This window comes from Strongylocentrotus purpuratus, unplaced genomic scaffold (assembly GCF_000002235.5).
Source record: "Strongylocentrotus purpuratus isolate Spur 01 unplaced genomic scaffold, Spur_5.0 spur5_scaffold_18, whole genome shotgun sequence".
In the NCBI taxonomy this organism is placed as follows: Eukaryota; Metazoa; Echinodermata; class Echinoidea; order Camarodonta; family Strongylocentrotidae; genus Strongylocentrotus; species Strongylocentrotus purpuratus.
The window spans coordinates 21,543,694-21,568,110 of NW_022145603.1; the positions used below are offsets into that span (position 1 = coordinate 21,543,694).

Below are 24,417 nucleotides of genomic sequence, written 5' to 3' on the forward strand. Positions count from 1 at the left end.
CCCCCTTTATAATATTCACCCTTTCTCCTGACCCCCTTGCCGACTTTTCTCGGTCTATAGATTTTCAAATTAAGATCTGCGTTAATAAATTAGCGTAGATACATTCGAGTAGTGAAAATATAAAAACGGAAGGGGGGGGGGAGTGAAATTAACAAATAGAGAGGGATAGAGATAGAGACAGATACAGAGAGACAGAGACAGCAGGCGCGGATCCAGGATTTCTTATAGGGGTCGGAGCCCAATCTTTTATGAGCACTTTTTTTTTGTTTTGCTCCCGAAAATTTGAAAATCGCGCCGGCCGAAAATTCGATCAGTATGGGGCGGGGGGGGGGGGGGGGTTTGAGCACATTTTTTGTTGTTGGCCCAAGTGCACCCCCCCCCCCCTTGAGCGACAGAGACAGACAGAAAAGAGAGAGAGAGAGAGAGAGAGAAGGGGGGTCGAGGTAAGAAGACGCCTGGACATACCTCCCGCAACAATTGTATCTCTAAGCTAGACACATTTACTTTTCCGTGTCAGACCAGTGCCCCCCCCCCCATTTTTTTTCTTCTTCCAAGATCGGTTGAACTTTTTTAGACCCCCTTTTTTTTACCTCGATCAATTACATGTATGTGTGCCCCCCCCCCCAATCATCAAACTCTGGCTACGTGCCTGCCCCCCCCCCCCCCCCACAGGAAACGAATAATTTCAGGCATAGTACATGAAATGCACTGTTGTACTCTTCATCATTGTGGTATATGATTTTCTTTATATTGGTATTTTCTTTGAGATGCATATATGCATATGAGTTTTCAGAATTATAAAACAAAAATAAAATAAAATTATGAAAAGTCAAAAGTAAAATAAAGTTTAGTTTGTCAAACTTATGTAACAACATTATTGAGTAGTTTTATTACATTCATCATTCATCATTCAGAATACGACAACAAAAAGTATCTGCCGCAGAAATAAATGGCAAATTCACTTTAAATTATACTTCCGTCGAAACCAATAAAAACGTTAATATTTAGCAACAGTGACAACATAGAATTCATCATCATAACAAAAACAAAAATATAACAAAATAATAAGAGAGAGAGAGAGAGAAAAAAAAAAAGCCGTAAGCCTTGATTGAAGGTAAGCTTGAAAAGTTGTATCGTAAACAAGGATTTCAGAACGAGAAGTTAGGCGTGGCAAAAGTACCCCAAAATTGACTATTTGCAGACGGAAATCATCTTAATCGTAAGTTCAGAATATCGCAAAACTTAATGTTCATGGTGCCTGTGACAATTTTCTCTCTAAATGTCAATAATTTATCTGTAGTAGAATCCTGTTTGTGTGTGCATTTTTTCGGACTGTTGTTTGTTGCGGTCGAATTGAAGCCATACCCAAGCATAGGCACTCACTGCACTGGACACGGCGTTTGTTAGAGCAGTTCTCGGCACAGCAAGCAGTCTTGGCTTCGCCAAGCGCTATGGCCTACAGCGCCTCTGCACTCGGGGTCGCAGTCGCTCGCTCGGGTGCACAGCAGAGCAGCAGTGCAGAGGGTCTCTTTTTCAGTCGCAAAATGTTTGCGAATTTTTTGATTGACTTGAAATCACTCAAGTTTTATGCCATAAAATATTGAATAACACAATCTACAATCTGACAAGTGACACAAACTAATTTGTTATAAATATAAATATGCTCAGTGATCGTGATTGCAAATAGTCTAAACATGGATGGATGTCGAGATCGAGTGTTGTTTACAATTTGCGAAATGTTCATTATGTTGCAATTGTTTCTGGATTTATAACAAATCTATATGTTTTAATAATTTCTAAAGTTACATCTGGTCTAGATATGGTCTAGATCTACTATTACTAGATGAAGATAGATGCGGTATTTGGGACTGTGTCAATTTTGGTGCAGGTCAAGCCCACACATATCATAGGAGCATCCCTACCTAGCTATCCTGGCTGTGTAGTAAAAGCTGTGCTTTTGATTCTCAACATTTCAAACACCACTGTACAAAACTCAACTGATTTCACCCAATATCGGTAATTTAGTGACAGTTGCATTGATGACACCTAAATAGCAGTAAAATACATTTTTTTCAACTTACTGGTGTTAAAAAGAATAATTTAAAAATTCAAATTGTAAATCTACTGTCAAACTTTGCTTACAGCCGCATCGGCATGATTATGTGCAGTGCAGTCTATGCAATATTGTTTGGTGTGTATATTTGTGTATAGGTCTAATAATACCTTCCTCACTGCAAGTATGCAGTGCTAGAGGTCAATATGCATCTATGCTTTGCTGGAGTGGTCAAGCCCAAGTCAAAGTTGTAGTATGCCTGTAATGGCCATTAACACCAAGAAATTATCGCAAGTTACAAAATTGTAGTTGTGCTTTTATTTAGACCATTGTGTAAATTATAAATGACAATCAAATATATGCATGTACATGTAGATTCTTATTTTCTTTTTAACATGGAGAAGTCCCACTTTGTGCATTTTAGAATAAGAATGGTGAATTTATGCGAGTAAACTCTACCAAACTTCTAAGTCTTAAACCCGGAAGTGCATGTAGAGTCGGGCCTCTATCCGTGCGTCACGAACGGGACTCATGGGCTCAGTGAGAGTGAATAGCAGTGACATCCCTACGTAAATGCTATCCTGTCAGAGCTTAGATTTGTTGTAGTAAATGGGTATATTTAATGGATTTTCTGTTTTCATTTGAATGAAGAATAACAAAGCAACATTTTCCAATCGCTGATTTCTTTTTATATCCTCATATTCACCTATTTGGTAGAGATTTAAGACAAATTTACTGCTTGGGAAACAAGGTTAAATCATGCACGTATGAATAGGCGGATGCATTATCTTGTCATCAGATAAGGTACAGGAGCAGTTTTGTAAAATGACGAATCGGCCTAGAACCATGATAGTACTTATCATAGATGTGTGTTACTGCATCAAAAAAGGATACAGTACCAGTTAAACATTTTATGTTGTAAAATATCAAACTTGAACGAGATCATGATCACGAGATCATGTCTAGTGATCGAACAATATTTATCCGCGAGTGATGCAGCTCTTGCACGAACGTTCGTGAAGCGAGCAGAATCGGGAGGTAAGACCAGGCCGCTGCTCTAGGCGCGGCTTGTTTGTGATGGAACGTACATGTACGTGCGCTAGTTATATATTATCGGCAATTGCAAGAGAATAAAAGCGACATTACCATGCAGCTAAGAAAAACAACTAACAAAGACTTGCTCCTGACTACCGGTGTCAGAATTGGTAGATCTTGCACAATGCACAGCATGGCCGGAAGAAGATGAAGGGCCAAGAAAGGCGAAAGACATGGGAAAAAGGAAGAAGAAACCATCGGGAGATCACTGTATGTATGGTAATGAACTGTGCATGGGCCCACTTACCAGACAGCTACTGTGCACTCCGTGCCTGGGCCGATTTCAACACCAAAACAAAAAATTACACAGTGAAAATATCGACTACCGGTAAAAGCACATCGTTGGCATGTACAGTATACAGTATGTCATAATTTTTAAAAGGGGAATTTATATTGATACTATGATTTATTAGACTTTTCAGCCTTTGAAACAAAAATAAGCAGAAAATCGTATCTCTCTGCACATGCTTTCTATGGAACATCCGGGTACTTGAATATACTCTTTCCCGGACGTGATGTCATATAGTAGACCAGCGCCGTGACTGATTTTCTATGCAAAGAGAGGCGGAATTTTCGACATTTCAATCAAGGATTTCGAGTAGCAAGAATTTTTCGGTGATATACTAAGTAATTGAAAAACTTATAAATAACATATGCTTGCCATAGGTACCAAATTAAGGGTCATTTATTTGCTTAGAATATCAGCTTTAAAGCCCCTCTGTAGTGTTGGGAACCCAAAATTTGCCAAAAAATTATGACAAAAATTCACCTACTGTACATGTGCATTTTATAATGATGTGAAAAGAGATGTCATTTTAATAAACACTAGTACTACTGCAAGGATTTTCAAAACAAATGTTTTTTGAGCAAAATATTAATGAAAGAACACCATATTTAGGTTTTCTGTTTACACTGAAAACCTCAGTTTGTACATGTACAGTACATGTACCTGTACATGTATCCTTTCATCCATTTTTGTCTATAAATGACTAGGCTACTAATAACACAATTGTTTTGAAGATCCTTGCAGAAGTGTTTGTTAAATAACATCTTCTTTCACCTCATCATACAATTAATGGGAAATTTAGCCATCAAATTTTTGAGGCTCCCCTGTCCCAACAATTTAGAGCCCTAGGCTTTAATTTGAGTGAAACAATCACATCGTAGACTTTTGGAACAACATTAAATATGACACTACATTGAAATTCTGACTCATGTACACACAATGTGTAGGCATGAAGTCATTCAGACGTGGGTTTGAACTTTTAATAGGAAAAATTATTTCATTATTGTATGTGTATTTAGATCAATACCGTTACATTTTAGATCTTATTTTGTTTTGTTCTTTTCTTATTCTGTCATGTATTGACTCTTTTTTATTGTGTATACAGTAGGCCTACGTTGGGAACTACGCCTCGCAAGTTTTTTGTTTTTTTGTTTTTGGCAAACTTTATTCAGGAGTTTCCATTTTTCCTTAATCTCACCCAATCTTAATTTTTATATCATCATCATTGTTGCTTTTTATGATGGATAAAGAAAAAGAATAAATTGAACCCAAAATGGAATTGAACATGGCCAATCATCTTGGAACTTTGGAAGGTATTTGAAACAGTAGACCTAGAGTTGTTTAGGAATGTGCCCCGTAGGTCTAGACAAGGCCAGGAGGTTACAACCACTCAAATTCTTTCTGCTCCCGTGAGGAGTTTTATCAACCTGAACTGAAACGATTGGCCTTCTACCGATCTGACAGTGACATTCTGTGCTGATGACGTACACATGTTCAAATTGGTCATCCCATTTTACAGTTCTTGTCAGCTCTGAATTCCAAGAGAAAGTTGATTTCCCATGGTGCGTTGAATTGTAAAAGAAAGCAATTAACCATTTTCATAATGAAATAACAACTAATGCACAAATCTTTATTAATTTTTGCTAGGTAGGATAAGCATAATGGCTGACAAGTACTTCTTAACAACATGTAGTGTATGCAATTCTCTTTCTGACTATTGAAATTTAATTGAAATACAATTATTCAAAACAGGTGAATGAAATGATTTTTAACATGGCACTTTACAAAGATTTATGCACAAGCCTTGGATTAAGCAGCCAGGATTAAATTTGATTACATGACACAAAAATGGCCTATTGGAAAAGGTTGATTATTTGACATATGAGAATTTGTGATAATGTGCGGTTTTGGAATCTTCAAAATGATAAGAAAGGAACTCAGTTTCCTATAAACGTGCATTGTACACATAAATGTGTATATGGGACTTAACAAACATGTGGCATGAAGTTTGGTCCAAACACTTCTTTTCAGCTGTGTCACCTTTCGAATTTGATGAGCATTCCTATAATATCAAGATACATTTCTAATTTCTATGATATTATTTCACAATGCCATAAAAATAATGGAAAAGCTTGCACAATATTTCACACCTTTCCCAGAATTCAAACTTCTCTTTTAGAAGATACTTGTTATGTAATCTTTATTAAAGTTTATTTCTGATTCCAAGACAAACAAATTCACGCAAATCAATCTAAGCGAGACCAATCTAATTGGAGCCACATTAGAGCATTAAGTGATCAAGTCTCAGTATTAAAGTTAATATCTTTGTGGCTCCAAAACAGAACAAAAGTGTAAAACAAATTAAGTAGAAAAGGTATTTACCGTAATTGCAGAGTAATGACAGGTTTTCTAGCTATAATGGAATTGGAGAAAATCTGGCAAGTCCTTTTTTTCCATGTTGGGGAAAAACTCAGGGAATTGAGGAAAAGCACTCAAATCAGGAGTTTTCATTTATCTCATTGACTTTGCCAGTTGCAAAGTCTCTTATATTTGGTTCTTGTCTACGTTTTGAAGAGGTTGGGAAGATGTTTTGACTTACATGTAATTGCAATACATCGAAATAATGATACTGAAAATTTGAAGCGCCGTCATGGACAATCTTATAAAAGCAATGAGATTCGTTTTCATCAAATGCTGAGAACCGTGAATAATCAGAGAATAATGAGAAAACCAAGCAAGTCACGCAAGCATTTGTCACATGAACACATTCTCAGCTAATCCTATTTTCAGTAGTTTTGTGTGGGCATATTTGGCTGTTGGTGTTGCGTAAAACTAGCCACTACATGTACCTTAGTCTTTCCCAGATGCATCATGGACGCCATATTCAGAAGTTTTTCACTCTCATCAGCACCCAGGGCATGTGAGTTAAAGTCTCACCTCCCTGCAGCACCTTTGATTTAGGTAACCAGATTTTGGCACTCTACAAATTCCTGGATAAGATTGGATTGGCTTAGTTCTGGTCATGTGATTAATTGCATTGTGAAAGAAAGAGTCTGGAATGGATCAGAAAAAAGTTGATCATGTAGCATGTAAGTATTGGTGTGTACTGCAAGGTTCTGGAGTCATCATAATCATAATAAATTTGGCCCAGTCTTGGTAAAGTAACAAGCACTGTACACAGAAAGATGTATATGGGACTACACAAATGGTGTCGGGGCTACTAACCTTAATGTCCTTATCTTTCTATGCTCATTACTCAGCCAGTATAGATTTTCTATCAAAATTGATTGGCAAATGACGTTTATTTGTGATCTCGAAAATTCAGTGCAAGTTTCATTTTATTCTGTGAAAATTCATTTTCTTTTTCTACCAGAACTCAAGTTTATCTTTAAAGATGCAGGTACATTTGTATTTGTTAAAAGAATGTTGTCAATTTAGCCTTAACAGATTATCAGTCCAGATAAAGTTAGCATGGTATTAATTCTCCTCCCTCTTATGTATTGTGAGGTGCAGTCTATTTCCGTGTCTTCAAAATTCACAGATTTTCTCCAGATAATCCTATTTGTGTTGACTTTCCCGCTGCTTTGCAAATATTTGTGAGACTGTAACAGTTATATTCAAAGGCTCGGTATTTAAATTATTTGGTAACCAGGAAAGAGGATTTACATAAAAGTACATGTCTGTTATACACTGTAGCATTCAGTTTTAATTAAATGTTTGGTTGCTCTCGTCGCCTCTCTGCACAGCCGTCGTTTGCCTCATGTGCAATTTTGCACACTTGAGACAATACTGTAGGCACCACTTATTGATGGTAGGATCACTTTGTGCAACACATTGACTTTGCAAAATTACCAATATTGAAATAATTTATTGAAATAATTTATTGAAACTATCAATTGAAATTATCTATTGAAATTAGTTATTGAAATCATTTATTGAAATTAGTTATTAAAATAATTTATTGAGATAATTTAATGAAATAATTTATTGAGATAATTTAATGAAATAATTTATTGAGATAACTTACTGAAATAATTTATTCAGATAATTTATTGAAACAAGTGTGTGTAGAGAATTACATTTGAATAAGCTGGTATCTCTTAGGTAAAACTGAGGTGTTAAAGGGAAGAACAAAAAAGATTTACATGTCGGGAGATAACTGTCGGCAAACACTTTCTAGAGAAGGAACTTACAGTACATACATGTAATACTATTTAGTTGCTTAAAATTCACATAAATCTTGACATACGTGTACATGTACCCAGGGAATAATTTTCCTCAAATATTTTGATTAGCAATTTCAGCTGATGGATAAATATTTCAAATGAAATTCTGTACATTTCTATGGAAGAAAACTGCTACACAAACAATATTTTGTATAGCAGTCATGCAAAAATGCATAGCAAATTGCGATGCGATACCAGGAAAATTATTCCCTGTGTACCTGTACATGTATATTGTTCATGTAGATGTAATATTTCACAATATATTTTATCCAGGTTCTTTCCCATGTATTTAACTTTTTTATTGTACATTACTCAAACTCGTCTTGATCTTGAAAGACTGTCATGGAGGTCCATTTATTGCTTATCCGTGTGAACAAGCTTCACTTGTATTCTTATCGCCAAGCAAACAAATCAGTGAGAAAACATAAACATAAACCTAAAAGTATTGTAAGGAAGGGCTACATACATGTACATGTACATGTACATGTAAACATGCCTCATATAGAATGTACAGTGTACATAAACTTAGTATGCAAATGTTACATCCTGACTGATTGATTCTGTCAAGTACCGACATAGAAGTACATGTTTATCATTCTCTTTTTCTTTCTCTCTCTCTCTCTCTCTCTAGCCATACTGTGTGAATTCAAAATTGAAGCAAAAGACAGAATTGAACTAAAAATCATTCAGGTTTAAGGTCACACACAGGTGTTATGACAGATAGAGAAAGATATTTTTTACAATTGACAGTTGAATCTCTTTATTACCTTTGTGTGGGCGGCACAATCCCACCTGGGGTGAAATTTAGGTTAGGAATTCAAAAGTTCGGTTCTCATGGCAGTCCTTTAAAGGCATTGTTTAATGCCAACTCCGAGATGCATGGCCCTACAATGTACATTGTACATGTTATCAGCGTCTTTGATATGGCATAATATTGAAAAACATTGTGCTTCAAAAATTGCGCTACAAAAAGATCATGAAGTGCCTCAAAAAAGTAAAAATTCTTTGAGTGACCAGTTTTACCATAGTACGTACTCATTTCCCCAATAGACTTCAGTGTTACACCGACCGTTGAGAAAACTGTTTTTGACATTTCGAATTCCAATCATAAATATCTTGATAATCAGATGGGCGATCGGCTTGTAAACGTCATGGGGTTCCTGACTGACCTAAAGGTTTATAATTAGGATTGCAGCATGAGCTAACTCCAGGATTTTGTTTCAGAATCTGAGACAAAGATACCCAATCCCTTTAATTTTGAAAGGAAATCCTACCCTTATGCATGTAGCAAACTACTCTAAAGAAAGCAGAAACAAAATCAGAGTCACAGAATGTTGAAAACTTGAACTAAAATGATACAAAAGGAGTAAAGTTATGAGTTTTTGAAGTTGTATGGGTATTTCAAATTGCCCAGTTGGTTATGTCACTGTGATGTAGTGGAGGAACAATTTTCCAACACACAAAATTACTAAAATCTCAATTCTTCAAAATGTACCGGTATTTAAAGAGAAGGTTTAGTTCTGGGAAGAGGTGAAAAATAATTTGTGAGCGTTACTCATTCTTATTATGCAAGTGTGGAAGAACATCAGATAAGACATGTTCCCTGAAAAGCATGGCTCTTCAAATGCCTTCATATTCTAAATATGCATGTAACATCGTAAAAATCGGGGGGGGGGGGGGAGGCTTTATACGCCACTTGTTCGTGTAGTCCCATATACATCTTTCTGTGTATAGTGTTTGTAACTTGGCCAAATTTCTTATCATTTTGATGATTCCAGAACCTTGCAATAATACACACAAATTCTTATATGCTAGATGATCAACCTTTTCTGGTCGGTTCCACACGGTTTCTTTCACAATGCAATCACATGACCAGAACTCAACTTCATCTTTAACTTTCAATATAGGAGGGCCTTCTGTCAGTCTTTTAATATAGGAGGGCCTTCTATTTTGAGTAGTGCTCCAAGGGAGACGGCACTTATAATAAAGAAAGTAGAAATGATTGATATTTGTGTACATGACAAACTTGAGAGTTGTCCCTGATTACAGCACTCACAACTAGCAAGCACTATTAAACCAAATTCTCAATTTCAGATTCGCATATATTAATGACTGCTGCTTCTTCTTCTTCTTCTTCTTCTTCTTCTTCTTCTTCTTCTTCTTCTTATCCTCCTTATCCTTCTTTTTTTCTCTTCTTCTTTTTCTTCTTCTTCTTTTTCTTTCTGCTTCTTCTTCTTTCTGCTTCTTCTTCTCTTTTTGTCTTCTTCTTCTCTTTCTTTTTCTTTTTCTTCTTCTTCTCTTTCTTTTTCTTCTTCTTCTCTTTCTTTTTCTTCTTCTTCTTCTTCTTCTTCTTCTTCTTCTTTCTTTTTCTTCTTCTTTTTATTTCTTCTTCTTTCCCCTTCTTCTTCTTCTTCTTCTTCTTCTTCTTCTTCTTCTTCTCCTTCTTCTCTTTCTTACCCTCCTTCTTCTTTTTCTTCTTCTTTTTCTTCTTCTTCTTCTTCTTCTTCTTCTTCTTCTTCTACTACTCCTCCTTCTTTCTTCCCCTCCTTCTCCTTCCCCTTCTTCCTTCTTCTTCTTCTTCTTCTTCTTCTTCGAGTCTTTACTTTGATTAATAAAGTTCTGAGAAGATTTAAACTGTACATTTATCTGTCATTCTGTCATTCTGACGTACTTAATGGATCGGTATCTATTAGATGTTGTAACTCAAAATACTTTGGAGTTTAACAGATGACCCTAGTTGAGATCAAAGATTGCATGCATTATTAGCAGTGTTTACAATCTCTGTTTGAGAGCTGTCAAGGAGGGCTTTATAAATAGAAAGTTCTTCTTTCAAAACCCACCGCAAGAATCAGATCAACAATAGACCAGGTCTAAGATTATCATTCTCACTATCTCAGCAGTGCCAGGACTAGATGAATAGGTAATCAGATTTGAGAGGACTTTAAAGTGTCATGCTAGACTCACCTCAAGGCCCATTCATAAGTAGATTATTGTAAGTTTTTAATCTAGTTTGAAATCTTGCTATCTTCTTGAGTATTGTCTCCAATTGATATATTATATTGTCTATTCGGATACAGGAGGGCTTTAACTCTGTGTAGATTGCAAGGAGTTTATGCCATTCTGATCCAACAGTATGGAAATCAAGTGAAGTGAAATGACCCCTTCGTTCATTTTGTGCAGAAGTTTTCTTCTAATTGTATTTTAGTAGTCAGAGGGTGTAGTTACATGTATGTCACACAGGTTAGATGAAGCTATATGTATGGAGGCACTTTGGGGGGGGGGGGGGAGGGGGGAGAGGGAATGTTTCAGTAAGTAGTTTTTCCTGGAATCCGATTTCATGCAGACACTGATCAAGAAGTTACTTGCACTGATCATTCATGATTTTACAGTATAGAAAAGTATCCACATTTACAATGTGGATGATCTTACTTTTTTATTTCAAAACTCCAAAGTAAAAAAGGGCTCCCGTAAATAATGTACATGTACTGTACATGTATGTAGGTCCACTGTTCAGTAATTTCATGCTTGAAATTGGATGATAGGCTAATGGTGATGATTATGCTCATGATGACAATGCTAATATTGATTATAATGAAAATGATAATAATTATCAAATTATGACATTAACAATAATAATAGTAATAAATATAATACAAGTATAATAAAAAATAATAATAACATTACATGTAGTACTAGTATCAATAATGATAATGATTTTAATATTGATGATGATGATGATGATAAGAAGTGATAATGATAGTAATTATAATAATAACAACAATAACAAAAACAGAAAGATACACGTAATAGTACAGTAGTACAGTATATCTTGCATATGGCCCTTCAGTCACCAGCGCCCTTGCACAGACCGAGTAATACCTTCCTAAATTTTCATTCTTGAAAGAAAAGTCAATCACTCAATAGTAATGTTAAATAATACAGTAAGTGGGGATAATATGTGCTTGAAGCTAGGCTAGATGTATTTACGTTGACAGTAGTCTTTTTGATCCTTTGAAGGGGATCGCCCATTAAGAATGCTAATGAATGACTGGAATGTCTGTCAGTAAACTTTGTTTTGTTCTCATTCTCTCACCGCAATAGCCCGGGGGCGTGGCGTATCGCTATTAGCGTGCATGCTGTAAAACGTGATTGTCTGGTCGTTACTGTACTGTCCATGTGTAGAGGATTTACTAGTCCGTGAATGAGTGGTTGTACTTGATGTTGTGGTATTTTAACATGATGTGTTCCCCTTTTCACTCACAACGATTCCTGGATACATACCTTTGACATACATGCCAATGTGCTGTCTACAATTCACCGTATTACATCTACATTTCTTGGAGTATTTACATGTACACGGTGTGTTCCCTTTATTACTCACAACGATTCCTGGATACATAGTTTTGACATATATATATATATATATATATACATGTATATATATATATATATATATAAAGGTGCTGTCTTCATTATAAAACCTACATTCACATGGTGAAATAAACATTACACTCTTTAGATGGAAATTTGGTAGAAAATGAGAAAGAAGATGGTATGTTGATGTTCAGTAGGCTTGCGAGTGCACCATGTGAGAGAGAGAGAGAGAGAGAGAGAGAGAGAGGATTTAGGAGTCCTGAAAAGGACTCTGACTCGGTGATCTTTATGGGGGTGTGTAGTCCTGAAAAGGACTGTTTGTTATCTTTCTTAGTTTATAGTTCTAAGGAGAACTATAGCGCTTGGAGAGGATGAGTGGCTCGATGTTTCGAACAGGTTGACTATCCGTCGTCAGGAGTGTTGATGTTGTTATTATTATTAATATTATTGTTGTTGTCATCATCATCATCATCATCATCATTGCTATTATTACTAATTATTACTGTTATCTTAATTATCATTATCACTGTTGCTATACATGTACATGTACAATGTATGTACATGTACATAAACATTATTTGGTTCGTACAATCTGCCAACCTGTGTATGTTAAAATTTTTGGAACAGCATAGATGTAAATTGCAAATGTATTTTCTGATAAACTTGGATAAACTTTGAACAAGGTTGCATGTACCAGAACTGCTAGATTCTATTATTTTTAAAAATGTACATGTACATCTACATTCTGTATGGTTGTACTCTGATCTTGGAATACTACTTGGAACATTTTATTTATTCTCATAATGTACTCTCTTTTCTTCCAGGTGCCACTGCTGCCTAAAGAAGCACTCCTCACCATTATGGATCTTCCCCGATGACATCACAATGGCCTCATAAATAGACAGCGCCCTCTACCAGCCATGGTGGAGCTAAAGGTCTGGGTGGACGGGTTCCCGCGAGTGGTGTGCGGGATCAACGAGTTCACGACCTGCCAGGAAGTAGTCGTTGCTCTGGCTCAATCGACGGGTCAGGTCGGGCGCTTCAACCTCTTCGAGAAATCTCCAAAGACTGAGCGTATCCTGCACCCGCAGGAGAGCCCTTATCGTGCCTTAGAGAAATGGGGTCCCATGTCCAAGAACGTCCGCTACTACCTCCAACGGAAAGGAACAACACCGTTTAGTCAGACACCGCACAGCAGTAGGCCGTCCTCCGTGACGAGCCTCAACCTGTCAAGTCCTGACGAACGCTTCATGACCTTGGCTGATTTCAGTGTTGACGGTGATGATGACTATTTGAGAGTTGCGGCGTATCAGGGGTCGACGAGTGGGGGCGGGAAGCACGGTGCCTTCCAAAGACTAGAGCTAGAAAGGCACGCCCAGCTGAGGAAGGAGGAAGAAGAAAGGAGGATGCAGGACGAGGAGAAGAATAGGGAGATGGAGAGAGATCAAGGTGTTGAGAAGATGAAGGAAATTGAAAGGGAGAGATTTATGGACCATAATAGAGAGATAGGACGGCAGCATGCATTAGCCATCGAGAAGGAACAACAAAGAAAGAGGGAGAGGTGGAAGGAGGAGGCGAAGGTGAGAGGGGTGGAGGAGGGGGTGAAGATAAGGGAAATTGAACGTTTGAAAGATGCAGAGAAACAAAGAGAACTTGAACAACAGAGACAACAGTACCTGAGAGAGCAGGAAGAAAAGGAACGTAAGATTCGACATTTGGAGGAGATGATGAGAGAAAAGGATAGGCAGAAGGAGGATGAGAAGAAGAATGAACTTGAGAGATTGCAAGAGAGGCAAAGAGAAGAACAGAGGGCTAAGGAGGAGGAGATAGCACAATTGAAAGAAGAGGCGAAGAGGAAAGAGTTGGAACGTCAGAAGGAAGAAGAGAAGAGGAAAGAAGCAGAGAAGAAAAAAGAGGCGGAAAGAATAGCAGCCTTGGAGCGAGAGAAGGAATGGGAAGCAGAGAGGAATAGGTTACAAAGAGAAGCAAAAGCTTTTGAAGAACAGAAGAAGATGGAAGAAGGAAAGAGAAAGGAATTGGAAAAGCAGAGAGAGGAGGATAGGCAAAGAGAAGTGCAGAAGGAAGAGGAGCGAAAGCTAGAGATAGAAAGAGTTCGGAGAGAAACTGAGATAAGGGAAGAGGAGCGTATAGCGGAGCACGAGATTGCACGTCAAATAGAAATACAGAAGCAGAGAGATATAGCAAGAGAAAAGAGGAAAATAGAAGAGGTATTAAGGAAAAAAGAGATTGAGCATCAAAAAGCACTCCAAAGACATAAAGATGAAGAACTTAAAAGAGAAAAGTTAAGACTTCAGGAAGCGGAGTGGGAGAAAGTCAGGATGGCAGAGAAGGAGAGACAGACGGTGGTACAAAGGCAGAAGGAGGAGCGCGAGAATGAACTACAAAAACAGGAGGAGATAGAAAAGGAGAAAAAGAGACTTGAAGAAGAATTAAAGAAGAGAGAGAATGAAAGGCTCAAGGCCTTGGAACTTGAGAAGGCTAGGTTAGCGGAGGTCGCCAGGAGAACGGAGGAAGAGCGACTGAAGGAGATCGAGAGACAGAAGGAGTTGGAGATTCTAAGGGCGGAGGAGCTGCAGAAGAAAGAGAAGGCAAGAAGGGAGCGCATCGAGATGGAGAAGGTCAAAATTTTGGAGGCCAGAAGACAGAAAGAAGTCGCCAGGAAAAAAGACGAAGATCAGGTAAGGCCACTTAAAACATAATTCTTGGATCCTACAACATGAACTGAACCTTACTGACCTGAACTTGAGGTTTATTATCAAATAATAAACACATTAAAATAGGTATAAACAGTTTTATACAAAAACATAAAAGTTTAAAAGGAACCAGAAAATAGCATGAATGCAAATCAAACCTGGTATCTTGGGACACAAGACACTGGGTAAATAGAATAAAGAAACAAATTTGAAATATTACATAAATTAAAGGTTATTACAAACCAAACTATTATCCAATTGTGTAAATGGATGATAAAGTCAAATATCAAATACGTAGCAGTTTATTATATTTTACCCATTTATTGAATACCCGGTAGGTACTTTATAGACTCTGTAGTGACCGCCCAAGGGAAACACAAAAAAGTGGTCTTTGTAGACAGGTTCCTTGAGTACATGTTTCAATGAGAAACCATTTTCAAGGGAAACAAAAAATGTGCTTGTTGTAGACAAGTGGTCTTTGTAGACAGGTGGTCACTAAAGCAGGTTTGACTGTACCATGTTGGGTGATTTTCTTAAAAACTTTTTTCTTCTCAGAAGCGACAGAAGGAGAAGGAGAAGATCAACGAGCTGAACCAGATCGTTAGCGTGCAACAGGAGCGGATTGAGACGCAGATATCACAACTCACCAACATCGAGGAGGCCTGTCTGTCCCTTCAGATGTTTGAGCTTGATCCGGAGTTTGACCAGATCGAGGATAAGATCATCGAGTTTGAGCAGGCGGTCAAGAAGAACAGGAGCGCTCTCAAGGAGATGGAATTCTGGGAGAACGAGCTGGAGATCGAGCAGCAGCTGTGCGAGAGACTCATGAAGGAGGTAAGAAGAAATCTAACCTCAAAGCGCCTCTTAAGTGTTGGGAGCCCCAAATTCGCCAAAAGTTTGATGGCAAAATTTCGCTTAAATTATATCATAATGTGAAAGAGGATGTCATTTATTAAAGACACACTTCTGCAAAGATATCCCCCCGAATATGTGTTTGAAGACAAATATTGATAAAAGAATACATAATTTGGGTTTTCCATTGTATGCAGAAACCTACATTTTGTATCCTGTCATCAATATTCGACTTCAAACATATTTTTTTTTTAAATCATTGTCCTTTTTCAGTGTCCTTAATGACATCTTCTTTCATATTATGATACAGATTAGATTGAGCATTTGTAACTGATAACAAATTTTATGAAACGGGGCCCAGATTGTGTTTGTTGCTGGTGAAAACATGAATGGAGAAGGTAAAAAATGTCAGAAACAGGAGAAATAAGTGAGGTCCAGAAGTTAATAATCATCATTTTATTAAATAATATTGGGTTCTTGTGTAGTGCTCATATCTGTCATACTTGACACTCCTGGCGCTCTGCAATTATTACCCTGGCTGTAGCATGGCTGCCATTACGGCACTCTAGCATTTCAAGGAATTAATTCCTGCCAGGTAACCCATTTACATCACCTGGGTAGAGTGTGGCAAATGTAGATTAATGTCTTGCCAAAGGACATTATAGTCTATTCTATGATTGTTTTAATGTTATTATTTATTGCAGGTGAAAACATTGAAGGCGAAGGTACACGAATGTCAGAAACAGACGGAGGTCAAACAAGCGGAGATAGAGGAGATAGATGAAAGGATACAGAAGGAGGAAGAGAGGATCGAAAGAGAGGGAGACGAGCAAGCAAAACAAGATCTTCATGTAAGTAGTTTCATCCTTCTTCTCAGTCTGTTTTTCTCACTTAAAGGTATTGTGGGTATAGAGTGGTGATGTGTGACGTCATCAAAAATTTATTTTTAGAATTTTTAATTTTTTTTCTTCATTTTCCGAAAGAGTATAAATAATAATGTCCGAATGTCGAAAACCAATTGAATATGTTAAGTATTGGCTGAGATATGACCATCTTAATAAAAAGATATATTCATTCAGATGATCATATCTCAGCCAATACTTAATATACTCGATTGGTTTCAACATTTGGACATTATTTTCGATGCTCTTTCAGAAAATGAAGAAAAAAATTGAGAAATTCTAAAAATAGATTTTTATGACGTCACAGCTTCGGTACTCTATTATCTTAGTCAAACCAACGAAACCGATACCAGACCGACAACAGATCAAACAAAAATTACTTTTATGGCCAGGAAACGGTCGCTTTAAAGTTGGTTCAGCGGTGTGAATGAGGTATAACTAGAGTTTGACAGACATGTGTCAACGATATGTTTTTTAATGTCTGGGGACCAACCAATAACATCACCATCTGAACAAAGGGACTTGGTGTAGAATCTGGGTTAATAATAAAAATAATATTCTGCTTTTATACAGCGCCCAATACATTGATACAACGATGTGTCTAAACGCTTAAGATATATTATTACCTGGTCATCGGATTCAGGCTTACCCGCCCACAATTTATGCACATTCTCCACTCCCTGGGGAACATTAGTTTGTAAGTGAAGACAGAAAGCTGAGCGTACCACTGAAGGTACCGCTAAAACCGACTCACACCTCCTTGTAATCTGGAAAGCTGTTAATTTCATTAATATTAAAACAAAGTGCTTACCAGTTACTTAGGTATCTTAAGTTACTTAATTGATTTGTTGAAGGTTATCTATTGCCTCAACATTACATACAAATCACTGCACTCCCTGAAGTGGAACAAAGCAACCAAATTGGTTCCATGGGCCAGTTTCTCGAAACCGTCAAAGGTCTAAGTTCGTGGACATCGCATAGAAACACGTTTTAATTCTATAACACACTTTTCAAACTTTCAATGAGATTTCTAAGAAGTTAGACTGATGACGGTTTCGAGAAACTGGCCCCCAGGTTGTTATTACCTGGTGACATGATGAAGAGAGTGCATGAAAGTGTGTTGTTTTGTTAGATTGATAGCTTTATAGCATGTATTCGACATTCAACTGTTATTAATATGTCAGGCACCGAAGCCTTCAAGGTCGGCTGAACTTTGGTGAAGTGACCTTTTGACCCTGTTTAGCTCTGAAACACAAGTGTGTGATTTCACTGGAGGGTGAAATTTCAAAAGTATATTAAGTTATTGTTATTTTAAATGGTTTATTTAAGCATCATCAAGCATTGTGCTTATCTGACTTGAAGCTTCAATCTCTCTTGCTCCCCCTTTTCTCTCTCTGTCTCTGTTTCTATCTCTCCGTCTCTCTCCGTCTCTTTCTCTGAGAGCAAGGTAGAGACACAGAAAGGGAAACAATGAAAGAACAAAGGGGGCAGTCTCCCTTTGTTTGATTTGTTTCCTTTTGTTCTTGATTTTTTTTCTTTCTTTTTTACATTGAAATACATTGACTAGATTTACATTACCGTACATTTCAGTGTATATTGAGGGACAAAGTAACCATGGTTACACGGATACACATGTGCAAGCGGTGCCGTGAGGGTTAACTAAAAGCTTGACCTGTACACGTTCAAATGCATGTAGCAATCCCTGCAATAAAACTTGCATCATAAAACTCCCTCAATTTTTGTTTCTCTTTCCCTTGTTGGTAATAACTTTACAGGTAACTCTACTCTGCATGTATGTATTATCATTACTGTTTTTTTTCTTCAAATCTTGTTATTTTATATGCTTTGACAACCAAAGCCAAGAATGATAAATCATAGTTTTATTTTAATACTCTGAGGAAGGGCTTGGCTTTTTATTGGTTACTTGTGATTGGTTGGTAGGGGCGAAAGTGCAAGGAAGTTTTTACAATGAAATGTGAGAGGGGGAGAACAAATGTATGAAGATCTTCAGTTGTAGACATGGAATGAATACAATGAGAGAGATGAATACATTGAGAGAGAGAGAGAAAGACAAAGAGGAACAGGTTCTGATAGTAAGAGAGAGAGAAAGAGAGAGAGAAAGAGAGAGAGAGAAACATGGGAGGAAAGAGATGCGGAAACGTACATGTTTATGGAGACACAGAGAGAAGGGGAGGGAGAAAGAGATGGATACATGTAGATCTATGGAGAGATACAGATAGACAGACAGACAGAGAGAGATAGAGGAGAAAAGACAGGATGAAAGAGACACAGAAAAATGCACGAAGAGATAGGAATTTTTATGGAAACACAGACACAAGGGCAGAAAGGAAGAGATGGATAAACTTAGAGAGACACAGGCAGACACAGAAGTACAGGAGGAAAGAGAGACAAACAAACTTACAGAGAAGCAGAGACCAATAGAGAAACATGGAGAAGTAGAGTGAGGGAAAGACAGAGAGAGAGAGAGAGAGAGGGGGGGAGACACAGATAGACAGACAGAGAGAGAGAGAGAGAGAGACAGACAGACGTACAGAGAGAGAGAGAGAGACAGAGGGAGAAAGACAGACATACATACTGTAGAATGCTTAGAAAAGGACACCCAGGGAGATGGAGAGAAAGAAAGAAAGAAAAAAAGAAAGAAAGAAAGTATAAGAGGAGAAGAGAAAGATAAAGGTCAATGTTGTCAAGAAATGTCAATCAAAACATCACTATTCGGTTTTTGATTCACAGCTCAATGTATAAGATTTCACTCTGAAGCGACTCTTATGGGATTAAACTCTTTAGGGATTAAACAAAATTTGGGTGGTTTAAAAAAGAAAATTAATCGAATTGCACTGCGACAGTTCCTTTGTAATCAGATCTTTTGAATTCTTGAAGGCGAGAGGTAAGAGGAAATAAGGGTTCTCTTCGAGAGTAGGACCAAGGTGTTTTGTTCTGACCAGTCATTGGGTGAACACTGGACAAAGGAATTCCTTTTAGGATTGCTTTACCGGTATGTTGTAAGGTGCTACGATACCTGCAGTGCTGTACAAGTACATGTAGTTGCTGTCTACGTTTATAAAGCAGTTTATATTTACAGGTATGAGGATTTGTAAAATGTATAACCGGAAACTGTCACAACTTGTTTTCCATTTTGGTTTGTTTCATGTATGATTGTAAATTTGTTGTAATGAAGAGCTTCACAGTGTATGCTTGATGAATAGGCGGGAGAACTTTCCCCACTTGTTGTACATGTAGTTTGTCTTGCAGAGGGCAGAAGTGCATTTAATAGCGCATTGCAACGTTCTGGATCCGCTCTACTGCGTTTTATAGCAGAAAGTCATTGGAATTAAAATGCCTGTAACTTATAAATTCTTTGCTTATTTAATACAATTCTACTAGGGCATTACAATCCATTTCTCGCTTTTGTATTAGTTGATAAAGAGAGAAAACGCTGTCATTTTAAAAACATAGTATAATTTACATGTATACTTGTAGATACATTAAAATCTTTAAGCAGTAAGGTAACAGAAATGTGCTTTAAGGCAATGCGCATAAATGCCCTGCTTCAAGCCACACGAGTTGGAGTTTAAACCTGGAATTGGGTTTAATGATTGTATGAATATTAGCCTTGGTGCTAAGAGATTTTTTATGATTTATTTAACCATCTGCCTAACTCAATTTGTTTGTAATATATGCAAGTCGAACTGAGTGCTTATTGCTTTAAAAGTACATTATATAGTCCAAGATGATTTTTATGACTGGTAAAAAGATGCCAGGTTTAAAGACCATCAATACTACTGGGCAAGAAGGGATTAGACCACACAGCGAGGTCACTGACAGCTGGCTATCTCATTAACTCAGCTCTCAACTAACATAAGGAAAGGAGGATCATGGGGGACCAACAGGCACCGATTGGGGAAGTTTTCTATATAGAGGGAGCAAGTAGCTACAAGTAGGACAGTGAAGCTTTAAGGCTAACCTGATTTGGGGCCTTATCACTATGGTTTTCGAGGTGCTTTCAGGCTTTCGTAGAACTTGTGGAGCTCTAACAGATTTCAATCAGTTGGATTCTGACTGACATACATGTCTCTGCTTTTCGTGTGCAAGATTGCAAGGTGATCTGACAGTGTTCCAGAAAGAGCTACAATACATTTCAGGCTACTGACTGATAATAACCTGAAACCTTTGTGTGCATTATGTGGTTAAGATGCTGCCAAATAATTGAGTCACAACTGATACAGCACTAAATACCTGTATTTTTGAATCACAACAAGTTTCTTCCTGTAGAAGGCAATGGCATTTACAAGTCACAAAACTTCTGGTTTGACCAAATTTAGAGGCATTGCTTCGAACTGACTGATGTCACTGCTTCTTATCGAGGTGTCGTATTATAGTAGTTTGTTCTTTCACTTCACTCTCAATCCAAACGTTGATGGTTTGAATCCCAGCCTGGCACTAACATCGTTTGGCAAGACATTGATTCACTTTTGGCTCTGTCCACCCAGTTTTTGAAGCTGTATCTGATAGTTGTTTTATTATGTTTGATGTAAACTTGCATTTTTAGTCTTTGGACTTTTTGACAAGTCTTGAATAAAACCTCATTTGAATTGAATAGTACATGTATGTGTAAGTCTTTGTACATTGCAGTTTGGTCAGTACTGTGAGCGTCTGTAAAATGGTGACTGGTTGGAATGCTCCCTAGGGAGTGGAGAATGTGTAAGCATGAATCCAGTGATCGGGATAATAATGTATATTTGTAATGTTTTAGACGCACAGCTTGGCCAGGAGAGATTAGACCTCCCTGCATGGTTACTGACGTGTGGCTATTTCATCTAATCAGCTCTCAATTAACATAAGAAAAAGGGGACCATGGGGGACCAACGGTCATCGATTAGGCATTATTTGCTATATAGAGGGCGCAAGTAGCTATAAGTAGTGCAGTGGGGCTTTAAGCTACCTGTAATCCATTATTATGTTTTTGTTTTTGTTTTTGTTTACAGGCTGTCCAAGTTGAACTGACAGTGTTCCAGAAGGAGCTCGAAGGCTACGCAGACAGTCTCCAAGAAGTCAACGAGGACATCCAGGAAGTGGAGAGGCTGCTAGAGAAGAAGCAAAAGGAGATTAAGAAGCTCGACAAGGAGATTAAGGAAGAAGAAGAGAGGAAAAGACAGGAAGAAGAAAGAGAGAGAGAAGAAGAAGAGAGGAAGAGAGCCGAAGAAGAAAGGAAATTTGTTGAAGAGGAAAGGAAGAGAGCGGAAGAAGAAAAGGAGAGAGTCGAAGAGGAAAGGAAGAGAACAGAAGAACAACGAAAAAAGAGAGCGAAGGAAGAAAGGAGGAAATTGGAAGAAGAAAGGAGAGTGGAGGAAGAACGAAAGAAAGAAGAAATGAAGAAGGCAGAAGAAGAACAAAAGAGAGCAGAGGATGAGAGGAAGGAAGAGGAGAACAAGGTAGCTGAAGAAAAGAGAAAGGAGGCGGCTCAGAAGGAGAAAGAGGATCGAGAGAAGGATGGAGAGAAGAAGAAACTTGGAGAACTCATCAAAAATCCATGTAAGCTTCTATATCAGTGAAGGAAGAAAGAGGATAATCTTTTCTTTCTTTATTTCTTTTTTTGTAGTTAATAATCCATTGTTATTCCTTGGCAGATTAATCTGTCCAATACTGTAGTCGGTTTAATCCCCTTAAATGCTTTTTTTACACTGATACAATTTTGCTTAGCCCGAAACTTTAGGTGGAGCTAAAGAGGGGTCTTAGCCCCTCCTATAGTCCTGGGCTAAGTTTAGCCCACTTTCTGTTCAGACACAAATTTACCAAGGTGGGCTAGCCCCACCTAAAATACAGGGTTAGTTGGTCCTGCAAAACAGCAAGGCTTACACCGCAATTCCGGGAACAACATGAATTTTCTTACTCCTGGATAGGCTCTTAGTACGGGACTAAAACAGCGTGTGCGAAAAGTCAAAAAAGTAAGTCTGGGGCTAAGAAAAGTACAGGGCTAAGCAAAAAATAAGTGTGAAAACCATATATAGAGTCTCCTCTTTTTTGTTTGGACAATAAATAGATTCATGAGTTGTTAACTAAGATTCCATGAGACAGTTTCTCTATCAAGATAAACAGTGATAACAAGCATTGTGATTGAAAGTGTATGCCACAAAATATATAATGGGTAAGAGTTTTGGGTGAAATTTGATGACACCATCATTCGGGTTTCAAAAGTTCACAAACGTCGTACCAATCAGTGGGTTGAATGACTTGTCATGTCATGACAGTTTAATTATCAAGATTCATACATGGTTCATTTATGCCATGTTATATAAATGTATTGCTGAATATCTCTCCCAAGACTTAATTGTTCTTGACTTTGTTATTAAGTTTTAATTCTTATCTCCTATTTAAAAAAAAAAAAAAATTCTTCCAATTATTTTCAAATGTTTTTCATATGTTTAACTGTAATGAATGCAAAACTTTGTTCAAAGCTGTTTTTTGATTTCTTGTTCTTAAGAGAACCCTAAGACATACAGGCTAATGACCTCATCACTAGTGCATTATGGGAGCAGATGTAGGCCAGTCTACATTAGATCGAAGGCACATTCTTATCAATTTCTTTTGCCCTGTATTTTCTCTTTTTCAGCTCCTGGAAACAATCCTGCGCGTAAGATGCTCAAAAGCCCTAGAGACCTCTTCAAGCAAGCACCGAGCTCGGACAACCCTGAAGGCGTCTTCGTTTAAAGCCCCTCTGCACTACTTATAGCTACTTGCGCCCTCTATATAGCAAACAATGCCTAATCGGTGCCTGTTGGTCCCCCATTATCCTCTTTTTCTTACGGTCATTGAGAGCTGATTTGATGAGATAACCACCTGTCAGTGACCTTGCAGGGCGGTCTAATCCCCCTGGCCAAACTAGTGCAGACTGGCTTTAAACACCCCTGCTATCAGAATGGAACGACCCACCTTTTGTAGGATGCTTCCAGCTCATTTGGCTAGATGACACCCCCATTATTAGAATGGATTGATCCGTCTGTCGTAGGTTGCCCTCAGCTCATTTGGTTAGATGGCACCCCTATTATCAGAATGGAACAACCCACCTTTTTGTAGGATGCTTCCAGCTCATCTGGCTAGATGACACGCCTATTATTAGAATGGATTGATCCACCTGTTGCAAGATGCTTCCAGCTCATTTGGCTAGATAACACCCCTATTATCAGAATGGATTGATCCACCTGTTGCAGGTTGCTTCCAGCCTATTGGTTAGATAGTAGTGGTGGTTATTTTACCTGACTGCTAAGATGACACCCCTATTATCAGAATGGACCTTTCCTCCCGTAATCAGGTCAATATAAGGGGGTCCATACTGTTTTGGTGTCGGCTTTAATTTGTATCTAATCAGGAAAAAAGAATGTTCATTCCACACAGAAATGAGCCTTATTTATGGTATCTGTTTGTAGATGGAATGCATGTTGCGAATGAGCATGTAAACTTAAAGCAGATGCATTAAATTTCAAGAATTATTTTTAAACTTTTGTATAAATAAGCTGCATATGTTATAGACCATAGGGACTGCTGAGAGCCAGAAGGGTGTTATTCTTGGATTGCTGTCCTCCAAAAGACTTTGTGATGGAATATAAATTGTCCTATCGACCCATACTGTACATATAGCAGTGCAGTATCTCCTTTTAGAGAGGTTTTTGCATTATCTTTTGATGTACAATGCTAGGATTTACACATTATACATGAGCAGAAAAAGCAAAAATCACAGAAAAGGTTTAATCTAATCATTGAAATTACTATATTGACAACACGTTGTAAAATATTAAATCACTATTTTTGTGTACAAATTGGCAATTTTGCAGTTTAATATTACAATTTACATTCACATTGGTTCATTTGATAAACATTTTAATTCTTCTGAAACTATGTA

General features: G+C 37.7%; 1 protein-coding gene across 1 annotated transcript; it reads left to right on the top strand.

The window, feature by feature from the left end:
* The first annotated feature begins 1,090 nt into the window (after positions 1-1,090).
* Positions 1,091-24,260, top strand: LOC115925488 (trichohyalin-like). The gene is made up of 7 exons (XM_030989447.1): positions 1,091-1,219; positions 12,859-14,733; positions 15,304-15,582; positions 16,305-16,451; positions 21,506-21,736; positions 21,788-22,052; positions 23,131-24,260. Exons 2-7 carry the CDS (start codon positions 12,955-12,957, stop codon positions 23,226-23,228), a joined length of 2,799 nt encoding a protein of 932 aa, XP_030845307.1. The 5' UTR covers positions 1,091-1,219; positions 12,859-12,954; the 3' UTR covers positions 23,229-24,260.
* Positions 24,261-24,417: the final 157 nt, after the last annotated feature.

Coding starts and splice junctions, on each gene's coding strand:
- LOC115925488 (XM_030989447.1), top strand. CDS start 12,955: ATGGTGGAGCTAAAGGTCTGGGTGGACGGGTTCCCGCGAGTGGTGTGC. Junction 15,583..16,304: donor GCGAGAGACTCATGAAGGAG/GTAAGAAGAAAT, acceptor TATTTATTGCAG/GTGAAAACATTGAAGGCGAA. Junction 21,737..21,787: donor CCGAAGAAGAAAGGAAATTT/GTTGAAGAGGAA, acceptor AGAGTCGAAGAG/GAAAGGAAGAGAACAGAAGA.